General features: G+C 34.9%; 4 protein-coding genes across 8 annotated transcripts in view; 2 read left to right on the top strand and 2 right to left on the bottom strand.

Annotated features, from left to right (window-relative positions):
• The window catches only part of LOC134280849 (ATP-dependent RNA helicase A-like), a 309,572-nt gene that overhangs the window by 117,736 nt on the left and 169,128 nt on the right, over positions 1–22,708 (top strand). The gene's annotated exons all lie outside the window — the stretch shown is intronic.
• LOC134280382 (UPF0545 protein C22orf39 homolog) lies at positions 1,218–3,842 on the bottom strand. Of its 2 annotated transcripts, none has more exons than XM_062762791.1 (4): positions 3,703–3,842; positions 3,487–3,532; positions 2,049–2,173; positions 1,218–1,479 (listed from the first exon to the last, which is right to left on the bottom strand). In XM_062762791.1, exons 1-4 carry the CDS (start codon positions 3,805–3,807, stop codon positions 1,240–1,242), a joined length of 516 nt encoding a protein of 171 aa, XP_062618775.1. In that variant the 5' UTR covers positions 3,808–3,842; the 3' UTR covers positions 1,218–1,239. The 2 variants fall into 2 exon arrangements, with proteins under 2 accessions (XP_062618775.1, XP_062618782.1); XM_062762798.1 differs by having other exon boundaries at positions 3,736–3,828.
• On the top strand, positions 4,002–10,630 carry LOC134280813 (2-oxoglutarate and iron-dependent oxygenase domain-containing protein 2-like). 3 transcript variants are annotated; one of them, XM_062763273.1, is made up of 6 exons: positions 4,002–4,159; positions 6,186–6,242; positions 6,545–6,655; positions 6,836–6,938; positions 8,687–8,754; positions 9,870–10,630. In XM_062763273.1, the coding sequence occupies exons 1-6, from the start codon at positions 4,052–4,054 to the stop codon at positions 10,392–10,394; spliced, it is 972 nt and encodes a 323-aa protein (XP_062619257.1). In that variant the 5' UTR covers positions 4,002–4,051; the 3' UTR covers positions 10,395–10,630. The 3 variants fall into 3 exon arrangements, with proteins under 3 accessions (XP_062619257.1, XP_062619251.1, XP_062619265.1); XM_062763267.1 differs by having other exon boundaries at positions 4,003–4,159; positions 8,633–8,754; XM_062763281.1 differs by lacking the exon at positions 6,186–6,242 and having other exon boundaries at positions 4,003–4,159; positions 8,633–8,754.
• Positions 10,756–22,708, bottom strand: part of LOC134280796 (nitric oxide synthase 1-like) — a 42,348-nt gene continuing 30,395 nt past the window's right edge. The window contains exons 7-27 of one of the 2 annotated variants that reach the window (XM_062763260.1): positions 22,455–22,594; positions 21,719–21,893; positions 21,447–21,548; positions 17,169–17,363; positions 16,842–16,939; positions 16,574–16,718; positions 16,367–16,471; positions 16,147–16,196; positions 15,665–15,965; positions 15,301–15,439; positions 15,089–15,167; positions 14,807–15,000; positions 14,329–14,498; positions 13,993–14,203; positions 13,793–13,880; positions 13,570–13,703; positions 13,327–13,484; positions 13,007–13,198; positions 12,687–12,842; positions 12,501–12,518; positions 10,756–11,551 (exon numbers count right to left, since the gene is read on the bottom strand). In XM_062763260.1, the coding sequence (XP_062619244.1) occupies positions 12,501–12,518; positions 12,687–12,842; positions 13,007–13,198; positions 13,327–13,484; positions 13,570–13,703; positions 13,793–13,880; positions 13,993–14,203; positions 14,329–14,498; positions 14,807–15,000; positions 15,089–15,167; positions 15,301–15,439; positions 15,665–15,965; positions 16,147–16,196; positions 16,367–16,471; positions 16,574–16,718; positions 16,842–16,939; positions 17,169–17,363; positions 21,447–21,548; positions 21,719–21,893; positions 22,455–22,594 (2,850 nt within the window). In that variant the 3' untranslated portion in view covers positions 10,756–11,551. The remainder of the gene's footprint in view (positions 11,552–12,500; positions 12,519–12,686; positions 12,843–13,006; positions 13,199–13,326; positions 13,485–13,569; positions 13,704–13,792; positions 13,881–13,992; positions 14,204–14,328; positions 14,499–14,806; positions 15,001–15,088; positions 15,168–15,300; positions 15,440–15,664; positions 15,966–16,146; positions 16,197–16,366; positions 16,472–16,573; positions 16,719–16,841; positions 16,940–17,168; positions 17,364–21,446; positions 21,549–21,718; positions 21,894–22,454; positions 22,595–22,708) is intronic. The other variant, XM_062763253.1, reaches the window with a different exon arrangement.

Here is a 22,708-nt window from a genome sequence, read left to right as displayed (position 1 = left end):
TTTAGTTAGTTGATTTAATACCCAGAAGCAGAGTAGAAGATTTTCAAAGAATAAATGCATTTTCACTATATAATCAAAAGAGCCCTGCCCTACTACCAGAACCCTGACCCTGGGGCCATAAAATTCACAAATCTGGAAGAGGCACTCTTGCTCATCATAACTATGTGCTTAGTTAGTTTATCTAATACCCAGCAACAGAGAAGAAGATTTTCAAAGAATAAATGCATTTTCACTATATAATCAAAAGAGCCCTGCCCTAACACCAGAAACCCTGACCCTGGGGACATAAAATTCACAAATCTGGAAGAGGCACTCTGGCTCATCATAACTATGTGCTTAGTTAGTTTATCTAATACCCAGCAACAGAGAGGAAGATTTTCAAAGAAATAATGCATTTTCACTATATAATCAATAGAGCCCTGCCCTAACACCAGAACCCCTGACCCAGGGGACATAAAATTCACAAATCTGGAAGAGGCACTCTGGCTCATCATAACTATGTGCTTAGTTAGTTTATTTAATACCCAGGAGCAGAGAAGAAGATTTTCAAAGAAATAATGCATTTTCACTATATAATCTATAGAGCCCCGCCCTAGCACTAGAACCCCTGACCCTGGGGCCATAAAATTCATAAATCTGGAAGAAGCACTCTTGCTCATCATAACTATGTGCTTAGTTAGTTTATTTAATACCCAGGAGCAGAGAAGAAGATTTTCAAAGAAATAATGCATTTTCACTATATGATCTATAGAGCCCTGCCCTAGCACTAGAACCCCTGACCCTGGGGCCATGAATTTCACAATTTTGGTAGAGGACTTAATGCTCATTACATTCATGCCAACAGTTTGCCTGCTAGATGTCCAGGAGTAAAGAAGAGGATTTTTAAAGATTTCATTAATTTTAGTGGTTTTGGCCCCACCCCTCAGGCCCCAGGGGGGCAGGGACCATGAAATTCAAAATTTTTGTTCCCCTTCACCCATAGATGCTGTATACCAAATTTGGTTGAAATTGGTTCAGTGGTTTTAGAGAAGAAGCTGAAAATGTTCAAATGTTAACACACGACACACGACGGACGACGACGGACGAAAACGGATTGCAATAGGTCACCTGAGTTACTCAGGTGACCTAAAAACATACATAAGAAAATAATAAAAGACGTCTCATCATGTGTTGAACATCTAATAGAAACAAAAGATAAATTCCACTGACCTGGTTACTTCATGAATATTCACAATTCATTTATAATATAGAGCATGTTTGATCTCGCGTAAGAAAATCTCTAACTGTTATTCTCAGTTCATCATTTTCCCATTTGTCTTGTATTTTATTGAGGTAAGTGTCTTTTCTGGCTTCCATAAATTCTGGGAGGGGTTGGGACCAGTTTTCTGGTGCTGAGGTTCGATACTCCCATATATCATTCTCAGTCTTCATTTTCACTCTCTCTGCCTGTCTCTGCTTCTCATATTCTATCAGTTCATTCTATAATATTTAAAACAATTACATCATATGCATTTAAAAAAGAAAAAGCAGCTCATCTATCCCAATTTTACTTGAAAGTGAAGCAAGGTTTAATATCAAATTAATATCAATGAGAAAATTTTAGTTCATTTAACACTTCATTTGCATGATTTACATTATATACAGATTAAAGTAAAAAAAAAATAAAAGAAAAAAGATAAAAAAGAAAAACATCTAAAGCAAAAAATATCATGCTAACCTGCAAATTTGGTTCAACTAATTTTGTATCAAATGTGCAAATATACATCATGCATACATGTATATTGTTGAATGCCCCTCTCAAGATTTTTTCACTCATATGGAGACGCAACTTCCTATACTCAGCACTCAGGGCCATTGAGCAGGGAGGGATACGGTTTATACAGTCTCATCCGAAGGACCGGTCTCCACATCCCACAGTGGGATTCGAACCCACAACATAAGGATCATCTCCTTACTTCTAATGCAAGCTTTTAATATTTCATCATGTGATAATTTTTGGCAATTGCATATGTATGAAAAAAAAAAGAATTGTTTTTAGCTTTACATACCATGGCATCAATTGCACCATCTTCCCCCTTCTCCATTATATAACATTTATCTGAAATATTCCTCAAAGGGATGCAGTCAGTCATTTCACCATTGACATACACTTGTCTAATACGTGATGATGATGCTATAAAAATCAACGAGAAAAATATATTGTAGTGTCCTTTTTGAAATTCTTAATCCATAGACCATATATGCTTGAATAAATATCCTTATTTTAAAGTTCTTGTGTTAAATAAATACAGTGGACCTCATCAATTTGAGCTAGCATGGTTGGGAACCTATTGCAACAAGGCCTAGGGATGTGATATTAGTGTCAATTACTTAAATTGCACTTAACCACAGAAAGCAATCTCTATGCCGAGTTATAGTTCATACTATACCCACTTGTAGCGTGGACACCCTCTGGTGAGAGATTGCATGGACAGATTTTAATTTTTCAAAAGTCATTGCACAAGAGAATTTGAACGATTTTTTGCCTGAATTTCGAAGAGTTCCCGTACCAAACATTCTAACAAATGGAACATGAGAATCAAAATTTTAAAATGTTATTCTGTTTTGTTTAACTGGTGATTCGGATATCCGGATGCTTCACAAATACGGACAAATTGACTGGGAACCAAAGCGTCCGGATAAATGAGGGTCCACTGTATCCTTATTTTAAAGTTCCCAATCAATACTTTTTAATAAAGTGTTATAATTTAGATAAAAATGCTAATGAGAAAGGTGCAGGATGTAAATCAATTTTATAATAATGCACTCATGTTGTTAAAAAAAATCCTGAATAAAATAAAGAAAGTTGTGATTAAACAACTAACTTTAGAAAAAGAAAACATCATCGATTTGAGCCTGTATACTGAAAACGTCATCAATTTGAGCTAGCATGGTTGGGAACCTATTGCAACAAGGCCTAGGGATGTGATATTAGTGTCAATTACTTAAATTGCACTTAACCACAGAAAGCAATCTCTATGCCGAGTTATAGTTCATACTACGCACCCACTTGTAGCGCAAGCGTGTACACCCTCTGGTGAGAGATTGCATGGACAGATGTGAATTTCTCCGAACAAATTACATTTTTAAAATTAAAAGTAGTGCCTTATTCTAGGGAAGAAAAAAGTATTTTCATAATTTTTCAAAAGTCAGTTGCACAAGAGAATTTGAACAGATATTGAATAATTTGCCTGAATTTCGAAGAGTTCTTGTGCAAAGCTGTATATTTTTGTTTGAGTGTTTTGAGGAGGTTAATCTCTAATATGCATGTAACTTAAATAATGGATGACTGCTGTTATAAAAATCCTCATTAAATTGACAGATAAATGGGCACATTAAAAGAATAAAGATGATACATAAACCAACATTTTATTATAATAAAGGCTTGGTTATTTTTAAAGTCACCCATTTCCATTTCATGTTCACTGAAGGGTAACATATACTTACAGCAACAGGATGTAAAGTCTTTCCAGTAACTAATACAAGGTCTAATCTGAAAGTATTACATAAAGATTCTGTTTTAGCATCATGACATTGTGCACAAATTGTTTCAATGAATATTAGTTCGAAAAACCTCTGTTCTACAAATTTGATTGAGGGAGTCTTAGCAATGTAACACATGCTGAGTAAACATTTAAATAAAACAATAAATACAGAACATACTAATTTAATATCAGGATCATTTCTGTTGTTTACTGGTAGTTTATTGGCCTTCTCTTCTTGTTTTTCTATGACCGGTTCCTTGACTTCTCTCATGGAGGCTGCCATTTTTCTTTTTGATAACTCGTTCCGTGGAAATTCATCGTGAACCAACTAATTGGTTTTTTTTCCCTTTCCAGTAAATATCACTCTCAGTATAAACGATTCAAAAGAAACCTTCTCAGATATAAACTCATATATGGCACTGATATAGCTTATGAAAATGAAATGAACCTCGAGTTAACTAACATTACACAGTAAAGGTTCGACTAAATACACCAAACGACCCATACCAACAAGGATCATCACGATCATGTATTTCGTATGCAAGTGTTTTTTCACAAATAACATTTTTATTCAGAGATATAACCTACATGTTACTTACCATGACAATCAACAGTTTGAACGTGATTATCTACAGGTAAGGAACGGACACAGTGTCAAGACATTTCTAACATATGAAGATGGGGTTTGTCATCGCCTGTGTCTACGCGTACATGAGATTGTCACACTCACAGGCGCTTAACGTTCTAAAATGTTCTGTTCATTAAAAAAAAAAAATTCCCTTACTATGTTTAAAGTAAGGGAACCTTTTATTCATGGAAAGAAAGCGCCTGTGCTTCGTGTAAATATAATTATAAAGTATGATAAGTATGGCGTCCGTATAGGGCCATTTGTAAAAAAGCTCAACAACATACCATCGCGCTAAAAGTGCCTAATACACAACACGCCGTCACGTAACGTTGTAGAGTGCAAAGTTGTATAACGCGTTGTGTGTCAGCGCGACAACGTGTTGTGTTTTGCGTTAGCGCGACGGCATGCTGTGTAAAGTTGTGTTGGCGAAACAGCGTTTTGATCGAAAGTGTGTTAGCGCGACGGCGTATTGTGTTTAAGCGCGATGACGTGTTTTGTAGAATTGTGATGACATGTTGTGTGATATAGCGCAGCGGCGAGTTGTGTGAAGTTTTCTTAGCGCGACGGCGTGTTGTTTGAAAGCGTGTTAACGTGTTATGTGTTAGCGTGAAGGCCATTTGCAAAAGCTCAACAGCACGTTCGGGAAAAAAAAAACATGCCATCGCGCTAACATGCTGGCACACAACACGCCGTCGCGCTAAAACAACTTTACACAACACGCCGTCACGCTAACACAACTTCCGACAACCCGCCGTTGGGGTATCACAAACCACGCCGTCTTGCTAAAACAACATTACACAACACGTCGTGCGGGACCGGACTTTCGGATGAGACTGTATAAACCGAGGCCCCGTATCGCAGTGGGTGCTGGCACGAAAAAGAGCTCTTCCTGCATACTCAATGGCCCTCAGTGCCGAGTAAAGGACAAAATTTGCATCTCTCCACCAGGAAGTGGTGGCGTCTCCATATGGGTGAAAAATTCTCGAAAGTGATGCTATACAATCAATCAATCACAACACGCCGTCGCACTATCACACAACAAGCCTCCTCACAACTTGCTTACACAACTTGCACACTACATGTAGCTACAGCGTGACGGCGTGTTGTTTGTTAGCGTGACGGCGTTTTTTTTTTTCGGAGGGCGCTGTTGAGCGTTTGCAAATGGCTCTATCTGGACACCAAAATATAGAGAGCATACACACGTACCTGGCAGTTTTGCTCAGACTGTTCTGATACAAGTAAGAAGTCCATTTGAAGAAAAAAAACTAGGACGATGTATATAATGGATCTAACTTTATATAAAAGAGTATTTCGCTCAGAGTATGCAAAATTTAATAGGATTTATTGAAGAGTCTAATAAACCAATATCAGTAACATTTTTAAATACCAATTGTACCATTTTAATCGTGTGTGAAGTATATATTGGTTATTTTTTCTTCATACATCTCAGCTGATATCTACAACTGGTGAACCGCTATCAAGAGGCAAGCCTTCACCAAAAGCTTAACAAATTAAGTTTTACTTTTTCAAGTATGGGATATGAAAAAGACTTATTTCAAGACGGGGGACTGGGGCCTAAGGGTAAATTCAACGCTCCCTGCCCGTATTGTTGAATTGTGGTTTTCCTGTATATTCTAGTTTACAAACTAGCTAAAATTCATTTCATTGTATAAGGGTCAATCCCTTGAATATGACCATTATGACTTAAATTCAACTTTCCGTGGACCTTTTTCATGCACCTTATGTGTTGATAAGAAATTAAATTTTATTATAATTGTGGACTTACGATGATGTACAAAGTATTTTTGAAGTGGAAAAGTATTTCAGACCCCCCTCCCCTTCCCCCTAAATCTGCCATATAAGATGATTTCGTTTAAACTAATAAATTTCGCTTCAAAATGTTTGACTATTTGAAGAAGAATCTTTTTTTAAGATGTCAGAACATTATTTTATTTCATGTTTGTCTGTTTATTTGATTATGGATTTTGTTTTTTCTGAATTGATAATTTTTACATGTATCTGATTATTTGAAGTTACTCAGAAAACGTGGGTGTGATACAAAGGAGAAACTTCAGGAAGTTTATGAAGAAGTATGTTGTTTTAACAGTTTAAACTTTTCATAACTTTTAAAAATTAGCATAATATATTGTACACAGTGTTTTTAGAGTAGATTTTCTTTTGAAGTTATGAGATCCAGTTATGTTACAATTTGAATTATAGCCACATGTTAAATATAAATTTATTTAAATTTAAATTTTGTAACGTTGCAAATCTACAAATATTAAGGTTTATCTATTCTATTGAATATAATTACTACACAGAGTGAAACTTATATTGAAATCTGTTAAGACATGTAACTTCTGACTTTAAAAAAAAATATTGATAACTTTAGATTCAGAGGGAAATTGACAGAAGAAAACGTCTCCAAGAAGAAAGTTTGAAAAGAAAAGAAATAATTTCGACTAAATACAAACCTCGACATCCTGCAATTTACCATTTAAAGGTAAACTTGCAATGACTTACTTTGAATAAAGCAGCTAGGTACATGAAGTTAACACCACCACAATGTCATATTGTAAAAGAGCTATTCCTGGCTTGCTAGAATCTCCCATCTTTTCCTGTATTTTTATTTTTTACATCTTGCTTTATTGACAGAAAGAAATAATTAGGTTTCCATTTATAGGAGGAATACCTGGCATCTGAATTCTTAGACATTGTCAGCTTCTGTAAATCTAACAAAACTGCTTCATATGACGAAATTGTCAGCAAAATCAACGTTTGTGCGGGTAAGCTAACAAATATGTATACATGTACTTGTATTCAGAAATTATTTTGATATTTATAATTTTTGATAAAAAAATATTTTTTGTTCATTATAGGGTATTGTATTCTGGGGTATTTGATAAAAATGTCTTGCTATAAAGTCGACATACATGTAGTTTCCAATTTTCTGCGTTGTATATTTATTTAGCAAAAAACAATATTCTTTACGAATGAGCTTTAACTTGCTAATGATTTGAGCACTTACAGTGATCATTTTTAATCATTTCTTGACACTTTGTCAGAATGTATTGAATGTATCAGATCTTTTTAATATCCCAAACAACCAAAATGAATTTGAACTACCATACCTGTATTGGATTCCGAAACTTCATAAAAATCTTTACAAACAAAGATACATAGCGGGTTCCAGTAAATGTTCAACCAAGCCTCTTTCTTTACTCCTCACTAAGATATTAACAGTAGCGAAGGAGAAACTTCAAGAGTACTGTACAACAATATATTCGAGAAGTGGTGTAAATAAGATGTGTGTACTTAAATAGTCCAAGGAACTTTTGGAAAACTTGAACTCATATTTTACTAAAACAACAGCTTAAAAACTCGATTTTTTTCACCTTTGTACACAGCCATTTCCCACAATAAATTGAAGTCCAGGCTTTTTGATATTACCGACAGCTGCTTTTTCAATAAAAATGGAACTCGAAAATTTACTTACCTTGTCATTGGCCATTTGCAAAGTTAATTTGTTAAAAAACACTCTGATTGTACACACAAGTACTCTGAAGTTGACTTAAAAAGATACTTGTGTTTCTGATTGACAATATCTTTGTGGTTTTTGGAGACCAGGACTTCCAACTATCTATTGGAATTTTCCATGGGTATCAATTGCAACCCGTTATTAGCAGACCTACATGTATATTTTTGTATTCTTATGAAGCAGATCTTGTAAGTGAAAAGAAAACACTTGCTGTGACCTTCAGCTCGACATTTAGATATATCAACGACATATTGTCAATTAACAATGGTTATTTCCATTCTTTTGACGATACGATATATCCCAGTGAGCTTAAGATAAAAGGTGACAGAATCTGACACATCTGTTTCACAACGGGATATTTTACTTGAAAAGACTTTAATGGTAATCTAACAACCAAGCTATATGATGACTTTAACTTTTCAATCGTCAACTTCCCTTTCTTACGCAGCAATATACCTTCATCACCTGCATACGGAGTTTATATCTCATTTGATTCGATACGCAGGAGCATGCTCTATGTATGTACAATTTCTCAAACGAGGTTAAGTATTGAAAAACAAGTTGATGAAACAAGAATATTAGCAGTCTCGTATAAAGTCATCATTTTTTCGTAAGTTCTATGGTCGATACAATGACCTTGTCAGCAAAAACAATTTATCATTGAGTCAAATGCTGACTCATACTAATTGTTACTCCATCGCACCTGATTCCACCTCTGATGTTTCGGAGGTCCGTGTTTACTGTACTCCTATTTTGTATTGTTTAATGGATTTCCTTGAATATTGTTCGTTATCTCCATATATTTTGTTCTTACTGTAAGGTGTTTTTTTCGTAAATTACGGAAATTGTTGGTATGATGCGTTAACAATTCCATTATGACTCGGAAAATTCCAGTGTAATATGTACTGTGAAGTTGATTTTTTCATTACTTTTATCCAACAGATCGAGTTTACGCATTTCCTTTCTTCACTGATGAGTTTTGCCGCTTGTTTGTAGAAGAAATGGAACACTTTGAAGAGAGCGACTGTCCGAAAGGTCGTCCAAACACGATGAATAAACACGGGGTTAGTACTTTGTGTGCAGTTGATTGATGATTTCACCCTTTGCTAGAATGTATTTGTGAATGCTGAATAAGTCATTTAAATGTGCTGAAAATTTCTTTGAATAACATCAGCATGTTTAGCAATTACTCTGGGGAACAGTCGGGTACATACATATTGATAATCCTTGTATGTTTAGGGTTTTGCATTGATAGAACGGGGAAGATCAACGCCTAAACACTTAATTTTTCACTTACTGCCGTCAATATGATGATTTAGGTACCCGAGATGTATAGTTTTCATAGAGCTCTAAGGATGAGGTAAATATTGTATAGGCCTACTTAGAGAGTTGCTTACTAGTGATCATCGTATTGACATTAATGAATAAATGAAGAAAAAGAGAATGAAAATCATAAAAAATAAATACAACACATACAAAAAATGAGAAAGCAATGAGAGAAGCGGAATTTCACTAGCCATCAAAAAATAACTTCAGAAATCGTATCATTTTGGAAGCTGCCTAGCTGGTCTAAAGTTGGAAATATACGTATAACTTCAAAGGCAACTCAATTCTTTTATATTATATTTTGTGTTTCCCAATATATATTCGTTTTTTGTTCAATGTGAGAAAATCTGATGTTTGTTCAAATGAAGAAAGTAAGAGAGCAAGGAATCATTCAACCATATAATGATATAAAAATATGCTCAGGATTAGTATTGGTGTTTATAAACCAGCGATATTGAGAAGTATCAATATTATATGTAATTAGTACATTAACCGCGTCATAATTACATATCTTTTAGTTAGAAGATTTCGTAAATATAAAGTTATCGAAGTCAGAGGGCGTCCCTAGATGCAAGCACTTATGGTATATTTAGTCGTGGTTATGGGGATTCTTGGCAAAGCGGTTTAATTACTTAGATGTATTCCTGCACTTGTCTCTTAAGCAACAGATACAAAGAAACTAATATTCGTCCGGATAAAAAGACAATAAGTAAAGCTACACTATAGTACAAAAAGAACAGGAGAGTTATACATTAGATAATTTATTTCATGTAAGAAAAACTCAATTTGAGTCGTTTTCTTATTAATTCTGGTTTTAAAAATATTGATTTACATAACATGTTTAAAAATGCAGGTTCTTCTGAATGAGATTGGATTCGATGAGAATTTCTTGTCACCCCTGCGAGAGAACTATCTGACGCCAATCACCAGCCTCCTTTATCCGGATGTAGGCGGGGCCAGTCTAGACTCCCATAAAGCATTTGTTGTGACGTATAAACTTGGTGAAGATACGGACCTGAACTATCACTATGACAACGCAGAAGTCACCTTAAACGTTTCAATGGGAAAGGAATTTTCCGGTGGTGAACTTTACTTTGGTGATTTGTTTGAACCTCACAAGGCACCCAGTCAGAGTGTAAAATACGCCGAGTACTCACACAGGCCAACTATAGCCCTGCTTCATAGAGGGCAGCACAGACACGGCGCATTACCGATAACTAGTGGTGAACGGTACAATTTAATTATATGGATGCGATCATCGGACATACGAAATAGCTGTTGTCCCATGTGTTCCAACGAACCCGATCTAATTCGTTCCGTGGGGTTCGGTGATGGATTTACAAAGCAAGAAGAAATTGTTAATGTTTGTACTGTTTAATCAATTATAAGCTTATTAAAACGTATTGCACACATTTTTAAAATATTTCTTGACTTAAAATTATTACAAAGAATATATGGATGTAAAATACTCTGGAATAGTGCAACATGTACAATTTATCACATTCATCAACAAATGGCAAAAAATAAAATGTGTTCTATCTAAAAGGGAAAAACTGCATGAAAGTATTAAACAGTATACATGGTTACAAAACCGACTTCCACATAATTATTGGGGGAAAAAAAACCGAAGTCATATACAATGGATATATTACCATAACCTATTCTGGAATTGCAAAATGAGGCTAAAAACTTTTTAAGAAAATGGAGGATAAAATTTATGAAGAATTTATTACCACTCTTTAAAAAAGATAAATATGGTGCAAGATAAAAACTTTTTTTTATTACGAATGCTATGTAATGTCAACTCGGTTACTCGGAATTACAACATATCATATGTAAATATTTTACACCGAATCATCGTCGAATACCCACGGGTGATCTCGTCTTTGAAAGACGGGAACACCCGTGCATACATCAGAGGGTATCCAACGATACACACCAATAATTGTTCAAACATTTTAAGAAAAAGATGCATACTTCTACATGCCCATTCATTTGATTTAGACGTCGACATTGGAATTCATTATGATTTCCCCCCAAATTATTACAGCCAATTTTTAAAATATATTTTCTGGTGTTAACTAGTATATAATTTTTTATTTTCTTCATATAAAACAAGAAAAACCCAGATTTCTATCACGTCACTACAATACAAATGTTTTTCTTGTGTTTCAATGAAGTTTGTTTAAATCACCATCAAAATACTTCAATATTTTCAGAAGACATATACTAGTAGTCTATCATAGTGAATGACAATTAATAATTATTGCAAAATGTTAATATTTCCTTCCAAGAAACTAATATAATAATATTATAATTGATAGAAAAATATACAAGGAGTGTTAATGGTATATTTTACAACAATCGATGAGAGTTTGGTGACCCCGGTAAGGGCGTTTTGATATTGACCAATGGTCAGTGTTCTGGGGACATAGAATCAGAACTCTCGTACAAAGTACTCTCAATGTCTGTGTAACCCACGTGACTGCGATTTCTGGAAGGCGGGCGTGGCTTCCGGGTTTGGATGGGAATTTCCTGTAAAAATCATTAAAATTGGCACTCAAAAAATGTGTCTCCACGTGAGTGAAAAATTCTCGAGAGGGACGTTAAACAACATACAATCAATCAATCAAAAAGTACTAGTATAGCACTTGCATAAATTCTAATTGGACAAGATTCTTATGACGTAAGACAAAATCGGTGAAAGAATGGCATATTCAGTTTAAATTTATAACGTAGTGAAATGAATGTAACCATGTCGTTATATTATCAGTGTGCTCATAGCAGTAGAAAAACACAATATATTTTTAAAGGACGTGTTCTTAAATTGAAATTTGTTGTTATTTTACATTGTTATAATTATGATATCACAAGTGAAATCACCTGTCCACAAAACTTGTTTTTTTAAAATAAACATATAGTTTGTTACAAAAGTCTTTGAGCCATAACTTGTTTTCAAAGAATTTTAAAATAGATTTAAAAAAATGTTTTCTGTACCAAGTAGAACAAATTACACAAACATCTGGAAGAAACAAGCGATCAAATGTTCTCCCATTGTTGATCAGGTTTGAAAGTCCCGTATTTTATCGTCTTTACTTGGGCTTTCGGAAAAAGAGGTAAAATTGTGAAATACTTCAGGAAGTCAAAATCAAAGTGTAATTGATATTCCATTAATTAAAGTACAATTTTTTTTTTACATAATAAAATTATTTGAATGGACAAATTGTAGAGTAATACAGGAAATAAATGCATGTATATATGATTCAAAGTTAGAAGGAAATGGCTAAAAGTACGTGTATGTATGTAAAAACAAAATGGCTGTCTAGTCTAGAGAGATTCTGGCATGCGTGTGTTATATTTATATATACCCAAAAAAATTAATAAAATAAGGAAATATAATAAAATCGCTACAGGAGTAAGCAATGAAATAATAAATACTGCTTAATGTTATAATAAACCATATATACATATAGCTTTGCTTTACCTAATTTTCCTCAGAAGACTAATAAATTCAACATTAAAAATATACTGTATTTCTAATTTTATGGAATCAAGATACAGAAATACATGACAGAATATTTAATAAACATGAAATTTCCGATTAAATTTCTTAAATTATTTTTGTTTTATATTCTCTATATTTCCGATGCGAGAAAATTTTATGAATTACCGCTGAGGGAATCCGAGTGACGACTTCGTCAGTTCTCGTCGTTTTATTGGTGGAATTGATGTACTTCCAAGCTTTCTTCGCTTGGTCACGTGCTCTATCGGTCACTTCTGCTTTGACAGTCACCCCAAAGATGTCTTCATGGAAACGGTTAGATTCCTGAGAAGAGAAGATATTTTAAAGGAAAGTACATTTTGACAGTTTAAACTTATTGTACTGAATATTCAAATGTTCTATTCATGAACAGATTCATTGTATGATAAACTTTTACTTTAACTAGACTAATCTTCTTTTAACGAGGGCTGAGAAGGGTGACAACTTACTTTAAGCTTTAAGAGGTAGGATTGGGCCTTTTCGGCGGCCATTTTGCCGTGTTCTTGGATTATTTTGGCGAGGGTTGTTGTCACGTCCGACGCCATTCCTACGTCACCACATACATAAAAATGCCCGCCCTCTTTCATTATACTGTTAAACACTTGTTGGCTGTTTTTCTTCAAGAGATCTTGTACATATTCCTACAGAAAATTTTATGTGCAGAATATACACTCTTTGCGTAAATAGATCATGATTTTACTGGACAATCTATCCAAAAACGCTAACTAGCCTAAATGATAAAAGATCTGTCATTTAGTAGAACCCATACCTTTTTCTTTCCAGGTTCACGCGATAAGGCAACATGGACCTCGTACAAAACACCTTCCTTTGCGCATGTGCTTAATTCAGCTTCATAGATGTGATCCATAGTAGACTGTCTGCAACCGAAATATAAACTCATCCTGCCCCATCCTTGCTTCTCGCCATCTAAATATTCGAATAAAATAAATTAGAGTTTTGAACTGCAAGTACACAATCAGTAACTGACTCTCTGCTACAGGTAATTACTTACGTGAGGGAGGGGGAAGCATTTCCTGTTCTATTTTACGCTGCTGCCAGAAGCTTCTGAATGGTGCGATTCCAGTGCCTGGACCAACCATCACAACCGGAAGTGTTGCGTCGTCAGGTAAATGGAAACTCGGTGCCCTGCATAGAATGCACAATTTGTATGCATTTTATTTTATGTATAAGCATACTTAACGATAACAAATAAATATAACTTATTTGAAACTTACATTCTTACTACACAGGGAATCGATTCACCGATATCACATTTATTCAGCCATGACGAACATACTCCTTCATGCACAGGCCCAACCCCACCTGAGGATAAATATAACAATGGTATGTAATATGTATCACCAAAAATCTAATTCTAGGAAGACCTTTTCTCCTCAGCTAATCACTATTGTAGGCATTATTGAGACACTCTTACCCATGGTATTATATCTGACTACAGCCACCGTGGCGTGGATTTCTCCGGGGAAAGCCTTCGGGGAGGAACTGATGCTGTAAAATCTCTGCTGAAGCAGTGGGAGTTGTGTCATTAGGAGGGTGGGGTTCACCCGGAGGGAGGGGAATTCCTCAAATACCTCCACCAGGTTAGGGTTCCTTTCATGTTTCCAGTCTTCATATGCGTGAATGTCCTGGTTTACAAAGTTTATTTTTACTTGAGTTAAAATTTCTTTGGCTTGGATATACATCATTTACACAATAAGAGAATTTTTAAGAATAAAATAATGCAGAGCTTTAGAATTCTTTGTAAACTGACGTTTGCAAGGTTCTCCAGTCTGTTTTTGTCGCTCTCCCGCGTTGCTTGGGACGCCAGCTGCTTTAGCATGTTAACAGAAGGAGGCGTGGTTATATCCAGGAAGCGGGAAAATGCCGTTCGCAGGGAACAAACTGGAATCTTTTCTACCGGCTCCCAGGCTTTTGAAGAACCTCAAAATGTCAAAATGTCAAAACTTTCAGAGCAGAACATCAACTAGTATAAATTTTGTGTTGTTTCAACTTTTCTTCGCAAGCGAGAAAGACTTTCCCCGAGTTTCGCGAGATACTTTTATTGGAAAATATTTGTTCTCTATTAATGTGTTTTTATAGAATGTCAAAATGCTGCCTTTATCACAAAAAGAAGTATCCACGGATGGCTTCCAAACAAAAGAATCGCGACTAAAGGACACCTGCTAATATAAGTTGATTTACAGTATCTTTAAACTACGATACAACATAATTTTGACGACAACACTCACCTAGAGGGGTTGACTTTTCTTGAAGTATCTCTGTTTTGACTATTTGATCCGCCGATGGGGCGTTCTGGAGCCTTGAGAGGATAGATTCTACCATATCAGAAGAGTTGGTAGGGAAAATGGCCACGTGATCTCCAGGGGCATAAGCCAGCTCTGGGGCCCCACCTGTGTCCATTTTTACTAAAATAGTCTGTCGGCTGCAAATTTCAATAAAGAAAAATTAAGTAATATGAGTCTGTAGTATAAAATATATGTAGTTATGGCAAGAATCGAACTCTCAAATACCTTGAATCTGGAGATTGCAGTTGTGTTCTTTCGATCAATTTACACGGTATAACTGTTTTATTATGAACCTTGGATAAAGCTGGAAATTGAAACAAATAATGAATTTTTTTTTGGCAAATAAAGAACTACTAGTATTTAATTCTAAAAATACCAATCCCTTAGTACAAACTTTCAAAGTTTCAATATTCTCAAATGTTTTAATGAAATATAACCTTCAATTAATGAAGGTTCTTTGTCAGCGGGTGTCAGTCGGAATTTGCCAGGGGACCACGTAAAGTCTGTTTTTGATAAAGAGCTTGTGGCTTCGCTGATGCTAGAGTCGTCACCAACACAGAACGTCTCACAAGCAGACTGAAAAGATAAAATATTTAAGAAGTCAATGTTTACAGCTAAAAAGTGTTCGTAATCAGTGACCCTCTCCTACCCAGAGATAAACATTTGATTGAAATATAGAGAAAAGAGGCTGTCTAAAATTGTGATGGAACAAAATATTATTTGAAAAATAAGGCCATATTGAACTTAAGCTGGATCTTTTTCAATGTCTATCGTTAACATTTTAAAGAAGAGATGTTTCACCTTGAAGGCTTCCTCTGCCCATTGACGGAATGACTCTTCTTGACCACACAACTCGTCTCCTTCCATCATTTTATGTATCCTCATACCACCTAAAGAGTTTATCATATTATCTACAAAGTGAGCAAAGGCACAGAAATTCGGGTATGCCCTGGATCCGAGACCAAAGACGGAATAGTGAACGTTAGCCAGGGGTCCGACGTCTGCGTCGAGGTTTCCCGCCGTGTCTTGTGACGTGTCGCTCTTGTCGTCTGATTCACTTTTGGTGCTCATCTTGAAATAAGACATGAACATTGGTTCCCCACTGCAAAATAAAGTGTTGTTGATCCATTGCTGATAAGGAGCTTGAATGAAATCTGGGAAAACTTTGTAATTTGTTTGCAAATAAAGTGTTAATTATAGGTAAGAGGTACAAGAATAGAAGAATTTTTCTTGTGCCGTGACAAACCAATAATGATACTGCACGATAATGGTTTCATTCTTACTTTTGGGTGCTCTGAGGAGATTTCATTTCGTGGAGACTTTTAGCAAAAGCCTGCAAAAACAAAATGTGAAACACGTTGAAAGCAGCAAAGGCAACGTTTCACGTTTTCACAAACAGTTACAAACAAGGAAGCTTTGGTGTAAAATTTCTTTGTAAGAATAGTTCTTTTAAAATCTATCAACGTGACTTTTCGTTGTATATAGATATATCAGACTGCATACTTCTCCATTTTCTGGTGGGTCACCATTACCAAAAGTGCTGGTTACCACTAACAAGAGCTGCTCGTGTTCCAAGTATATCGGATCATAGTCCTCCATATTCATAACCTAGTCATGGAAAGGAATATTCAGCAGTGCATTAAGAATGCTGTTATAAATGAGAGAAACAATTTTAGAAAAAGAATTCCAGATGGGCCTACGGAATCTCACCTTTGCATCAAATGCGTGTTTGAATATTTCACAAAGGGACCTTGCGAACCTCTCCGATTTTCCTGTCTCCGTGGCGTAAAGTATCGTGCATTTCACTCGCCGCGCTAGAGCCTTACCCATCAGCTTAGCAGAGAATTTAACGGCCCTGCAAAAGAATTGTTGAGTCATTAAACAATGCAACGCGGAAGGAATAAATAATCTTTTTTAATATTAAAATTAAGTCCTTGTGGACTTCTTATTTCGCGGACTGCTTTGGAAACACGTATACCTTGCCAGTTCTCTGAAGCCAAACTTCCGCTTCGGTCGGTCTACTGAGACTTTCCTATCGCGGTCTTTCTTCCAGACATGTGTCTTCCATGGATCATCCTTGCAAAGAAAAAAATATCTCCAGATAAAATGTTTGCTTCGAATTAAGTTAAACAAAGACTTCATGTTAAATCGGTGTGAAATCATTGTTTGCCAGAAATTGTAAACGGAATCATTATTCAAAGAAAAAAGCACGATATAATGCAAAAAAAAAATGCTTATTTTTGTTTATATTGATATCAGCACTGAGAGGGATCTCCCTAAATTCCTTTCAGACTTGGCTACTGACCATGTATTCATACGAGGGTTTGAGTTTGTACAGCAACATTTCCTGATGGAACACCTCAGTAAGGGACCCACTCATAGGAGGGACGACCCACACCCAGTCGGCGGGGCACCCTCCCCTCGTCTTCTGTTCGTTCTCCATGTGCTTCATGAAGGACTCGGAGGCGGCGTGGTGGTCCGTGATTGTTACCCCCATTTGCTAAAACACACAGGTAAGTGAAGAGTGATAACATACTATAATACTTGTGTTAAATAATAGCATATTAGTATGTAAACGTATGTTTAAATGATACTAATTAATACTACAAACAAATCAATGGGATGCATGGACTGGTAAATACTAGCTAGTGCGTATTTCTGGACTTATTTTGGTTGTAAATATGTTATATACAGTAAAGTATTTGCGTATAGTTAAAACGTAATTTTCCGTTGGATGTAAATTAATGTAACAATTTATTGAAATCTACCTAAAATCTTTTTTTTTTGCTAATCAATCCTGGCGATATGTAAGGTACCCTATGATGCAAATGAAATAGATCATAAATATTTACACCGCATCAATTTCTCATCAAAAATCCTTTAGTGTATGGAGAGTCCTTCAGTCAAACGAGTTTCTATTTTTATTTCAAATATGCAGGTTTCTCAAATAAAAACACAACATAATTTTTGTTTGACCAAATCTGTTCTAGTTAATGGACTTGACAGCAAAACATAGTACACATTTACTTGTTTCTTTTACGAAAAAACAAAGAACAAAAACAAAAGGTTATTTTTAATTAGCATCAAAGGATCCTTGCTATGTAAAAGGAAAAAAGATAAAAACACAAATAAAAAAAACGTACTGTTTTGTTATGTTCCCAAAGCAAAGATAATTGACTTTTTGACCCATTTTTTATACTTCCGCTTTGATTAACTTTATTGAACAAAAATAGGTTAAGTTAACCAGAAAAACAACGGACCATTGAACCAAAACGACCGCCTGAGTCAACCCTTATCTTCTCCGAATACTTTCAAAAGAAATTTTAATTCATTCCCTCTTATTCACATGAAAAAATTCAGACCTCATACTTGGGCCCAACCTTACCCCCTATGGATCATGTCATAACCGAACTTAAAGACCCAATTTTTTTACCGTACGGTTACATGAGGAGGGGGAGTGGTCGAAGTAACAGGGTGTTATTTACCTGGAGACCCCCAATACCCAAGATGTCAAAAATCTGTGTATACGTAGCATTACACAGGAAGTCTGTGTTTGGTAATCAGGTCATCATTACATGTTTTGTGTCTGGTTTTGAGTAAAACTACGTAAAATAATTATTTTAATATGAAATTTATTTGTAAACTTAACGAATTCATCATAACCATGTATATCGTTTTAGAAAATGTTTTCCTTACATAAAAGAAAAAATCACGAGTAAAAACTACAAATTAATATTTATCTTTTTTAATCTTCAATAAAAGAAATCACTTGATTAAAAAAATCTGAATATTGAAATAAAATAAATTATTAATCCACCTATCCGTCGTGCATGTGAACATGCATTTACCGCGATCGGAATGCTTTTTTTTCCCCTGGCCAACAATGTTGTCCAAAATATTCCATATTTTTGATTCTTCGTGTGTTAACAAAATTTTATTTTTAGAAAGATTTCTTTTCAGAATCGATCACTATTAATTATCTTCACATTTTCATTACACATATATATATATATATATATATATATATATATATATATATATATATATATATATATACAGACGCTAGAGGAAATTCGAGCATTAATTCTGACATCAATTTCTGTACAACATCGTGCGGATTGTAGCCATAGTACAAAATAAAACATCTTTTAAAAACTATGCTATGCCGTTTATTAGTGCTGAATATTTTTCTTATATCCCATTTCTTAAAAAATAATTTAAATCGTCGGACTTCCAATTACGGCAAATAGAGCCGGTTTCTGTGGACGCGGTCTTTTTTCTACAGATAACGTAGACGATATAACACTTACAAGTAACAAACAGCAGTGAAGATAGAAAAGAAATATTTTATAATGTCAATGTTGTAATAATACTAGTATACTTTCAATTATTTTTTTGAAATGAATTTTAAACGTATTGGAGTTTTCTAACCTGCGTGTATACTATGCGGGTACATGAAAGAGTTTGACGCGTGACCAGGTAATTGTTTTCAAAACATGCAAACTCAGATTATCAGGAAGCACGGGTAGCTGAGCTGTCAATCAAATCAGAAGGTATTGTTTTCCTTATGATTGACAGGCGGTAAATTATTGATCTTGAATCAGGTAGATTTTGGGGGCGTTAACATAAAATTGGGTGTTTAAATCAACACAACAAAGGCAAGGTTTTTTTTCCGACGGTTTTTCTACTGTCACGGTGGCTAAATAGGTAGAGCGTTCTTTCCGTGATCGTGGATCCAGACCCAGTCGCCACCCTTATTCACATGAAATAAAATTTTATCCCACATTTTGGTCGCTCCTTGCTTCAAGGCGATCAAGATATCGATAGCCTCTGATTGATAATATCCAAAAAGGGACACAAATTATTTCAGGAATGAGTCTAATTCTTTGCCAAATTATTCGAGTTTTGGTGTACGCTTTATAGTCCGCGAAGCGGATTATAAAACAGCATAAACTGACCCAAACCAAGTTATACTCGAATAATTTGGCCAAGGATAAGAGTCATTTCTTACAATTTTAATTTCAAACTCATTAAACAATTGTGGGTGTGAAATTTCGTTGCTTTGCCGCTCAGTAATACAACCGTAGTAACGGAAGTGATGGGAAGCCAGGGGAGGTAAAAACAGATACAAACACCTACATGTAGCACACAGGCGCTTGACGTTAATAACTCTTCTCTTTATAAATAAATAATTCTCTATACTATAATAATAATTATTATAGTATAGGTATTTTTTTTTATTTATAAAGAGAAAGGTTAAAAACTTCAAGCGCCTGTGACATAGCAGTCATGTTGTTTATTTACATTTGGTAAAATCGAGTTACTGTTTAAAGTGAAAAGTATATTTATTAAATCTAGAATTTTCTATAAATCCTGAGGACTGGAATGAGTGGATTGCATGGTTCAGTTGGTCGTCGAGGGAGGGGGGTGTCACCACTCTAAACCAGGTTATACGGAAATAATTTGTGTTCCTTTTTGGATATTAACCAATCAAATGCAAGAACACAAACAAAAATTGGAAATCTAACAACCAAGCTCTATGATAAACGTGATGACTTTAATTTTACTTTTCAATTGTCAATTGGAAATAGCTGGAAAACCCGTCGTCAATTCAGTCTATGAATAATGGACTAATAATGAATATGAAAAACGTTATTCAGCATTTGACTCAATGATAAATTGTATTTGCTGACAAGGTCATTGTATCGACCATAGAACTTACGAAATGATGACTTTAAACGAGACTGCTGATATTCTTGTTTCATCAACTTGTTTGTCAACAATTTAATTCGTTTTAGAAATTGTACATACGCATGTTCTTGCGTATCGAATCAACTGACATATATAAACTCCGGATGCAAGTGATTAAGGTATATTGCTGCATAAGAAAGGAAAGGTGACGATTGAAAAGTTAAAGTCATCACGTTTATCATAGAGCTTGATTGTTAGATTACCATTAACGTCTTTTTTTAAATAAAATATCCAAATATGAAACAGATGTATCAGACTCCGTGGTATCTTTTATCTAAAACTCACCGGGATAAATCATATCTACATTAGAACGGAATTAACAATACGTCGTCGATATATCTTACTGTCGAGTTGAAGGCCACAAGTGTTTTTTTCTTTTCACGTATAAGATTTCAGACAAATTGAATGTGATCTGTGACTCCCGTTTATAAGGTAGTACTAGTATATTTCTACATTAATGAGGGACATCTCTTGAAACATAGTTATACATTGATCAGCAGTATTATGATGATATACAAAAGTAACTAGAGCCCTTTTTAATGGTGTAGATAGTGAAATGTATATCTTTGATATCTTTAGTGCATTAAAAGACACACATCACTCCCTCGTTCATTTGTTATGTTTGCTAAACATCAAGGTCAATAGATTTTATGTGCTTTTTTATGTTTTCCAGATACTGAGTATACCTGTGCTTGAAGACAAATTTCGTTTCCTTGTACTTATACCTCAACAATCAGCCTAAACTCTCTACTTTTATCTAATAAATACATTGAGTATACATGTAATTTTTTTTTCAAATTCGAACTTACAGAAATTAGATCTATAATTGTACCTGATAACTGTACAGTACAGCTATATTAATTTCCACTAAAGCTCTGTCTTTCCACAGTGATGAATTTTTCTTGGTATCTAATCCCATCTTCTCAGCTATGGGCTGTAATTGAGCATAAAGGATTAGAAATGTCGCTTGTAGAAAAATAAACAAGGTTATAAAGATAATGACTGCCATACTTAGGAAGGTAAACTGCAGTGCTTTTTAATAAAAGTATATTTTCCAGAAATTAACACTCATACAACGTTTGAGAGTTATACAAGTTTTCATACTTTCAAAAGATTATATCTTTGAACATCACAAAGGTCACGTGCACCGATCTCCGTCCCCATGAACCAGCCGTTGAAGGGTGCGGCTGTAAACTCCAGTCCCCCACAGTCAAACATTATACACGATACGGCCGGGAGGGCATACCAGCGAATCCCCATCTCAGCCAGCCAAGGAAATCTATAAAAAAAATCACAAGATTGTTAAACGTTGACTTGAATGCTACTCACGTTTTTCTGATTAAGTATCTGACGATACTTTCTAAACGGTATTGCATTTTGTTTCGGAATTTTACTGTATCAAAAAAGACTAACGGACATAGAATATAATGTCAAAAGACGTTGCGTGGGTTTACTGAAACAAGAAAAATTGCAACATTGTTAATTATTTTTGGGAAAAGACAACCAAATTACTCTGCCTTCGACCCAGACAATTTTACGACTTAATTTGAAAAAGTACTTGGTAGCTTTACACTTAATCTTTTGGGCTGAGAATACACACCACTGGATACACATAATTATAAACTGAGTAGAAAGTTTATATTTTCTTACAATTTGGAAAATATAGTTTTATCAGTGTTCATATGGTTCTTCATGCCGAGTAATTTTCCTTGATTTGTGAAATTCATTTTCATTTATAAAATTTTAACGTTTTATGGCTAATTGTATTGATGTTCTAACATCGTTTTGCAGTGATGCCGTCATTATAAAAATTCTTCATTAGATTTTGTATTATTCTTACTTTGGATGTTTGATTAGGACCTCTAGAATTAAATCTGAGGGAATTTCAAACATTTCCGGGTCCATGCCATTTGCCTGTAACACGAGAGGCAAAACATCCCACATACCACCTTTTCCTTTCCAACCCATCTTCTGACAGACCTGTAAATAGTCAAGTGACATACTATACACATCATCACTGTATCTGACATCATACAAACATTTAAATAAGCAAGATATTTTCTTTCTAATTTTTCTCGCCCTTACGGCCGTTAT

The sequence above is a fragment of the Saccostrea cucullata genome, unplaced genomic scaffold, assembly GCF_032062105.1.
Source record: "Saccostrea cucullata isolate Sc308-1 unplaced genomic scaffold, CSIRO_AGI_Scuc_v1 ctg105, whole genome shotgun sequence".
Taxonomy (NCBI): Eukaryota; Metazoa; Mollusca; class Bivalvia; order Ostreida; family Ostreidae; genus Saccostrea; species Saccostrea cuccullata.
Note: the sequence above shows the minus strand (reverse complement) of the source record. Positions and strands in the feature narration are given on the sequence as shown.

Excerpts from the sequence above, each read along its gene's own strand:
- LOC134280813 (XM_062763267.1), top strand. The coding sequence starts at position 4,052 with ATGTATTTCGTATGCAAGTGTTTTTTCACAAATAACATTTTTATTCAG. Across the intron at positions 4,160-6,185 it reads TTGAACGTGATTATCTACAG|TTACTCAGAAAACGTGGGTG; the intron begins GTAAGGAACGGA and ends GATTATTTGAAG. Across the intron at positions 6,939-8,632 it reads CAAAATCAACGTTTGTGCGG|ATCGAGTTTACGCATTTCCT; the intron begins GTAAGCTAACAA and ends TTTATCCAACAG.
- LOC134280382 (XM_062762791.1), bottom strand. The coding sequence starts at position 3,807 with ATGGCAGCCTCCATGAGAGAAGTCAAGGAACCGGTCATAGAAAAACAA. Across the intron at positions 3,533-3,702 it reads ATGATCCTGATATTAAATTA|ATTAGACCTTGTATTAGTTA; the intron begins GTATGTTCTGTA and ends TAATACTTTCAG. Across the intron at positions 1,480-2,048 it reads ATGGTGCAATTGATGCCATG|AATGAACTGATAGAATATGA; the intron begins GTATGTAAAGCT and ends TAAATATTATAG.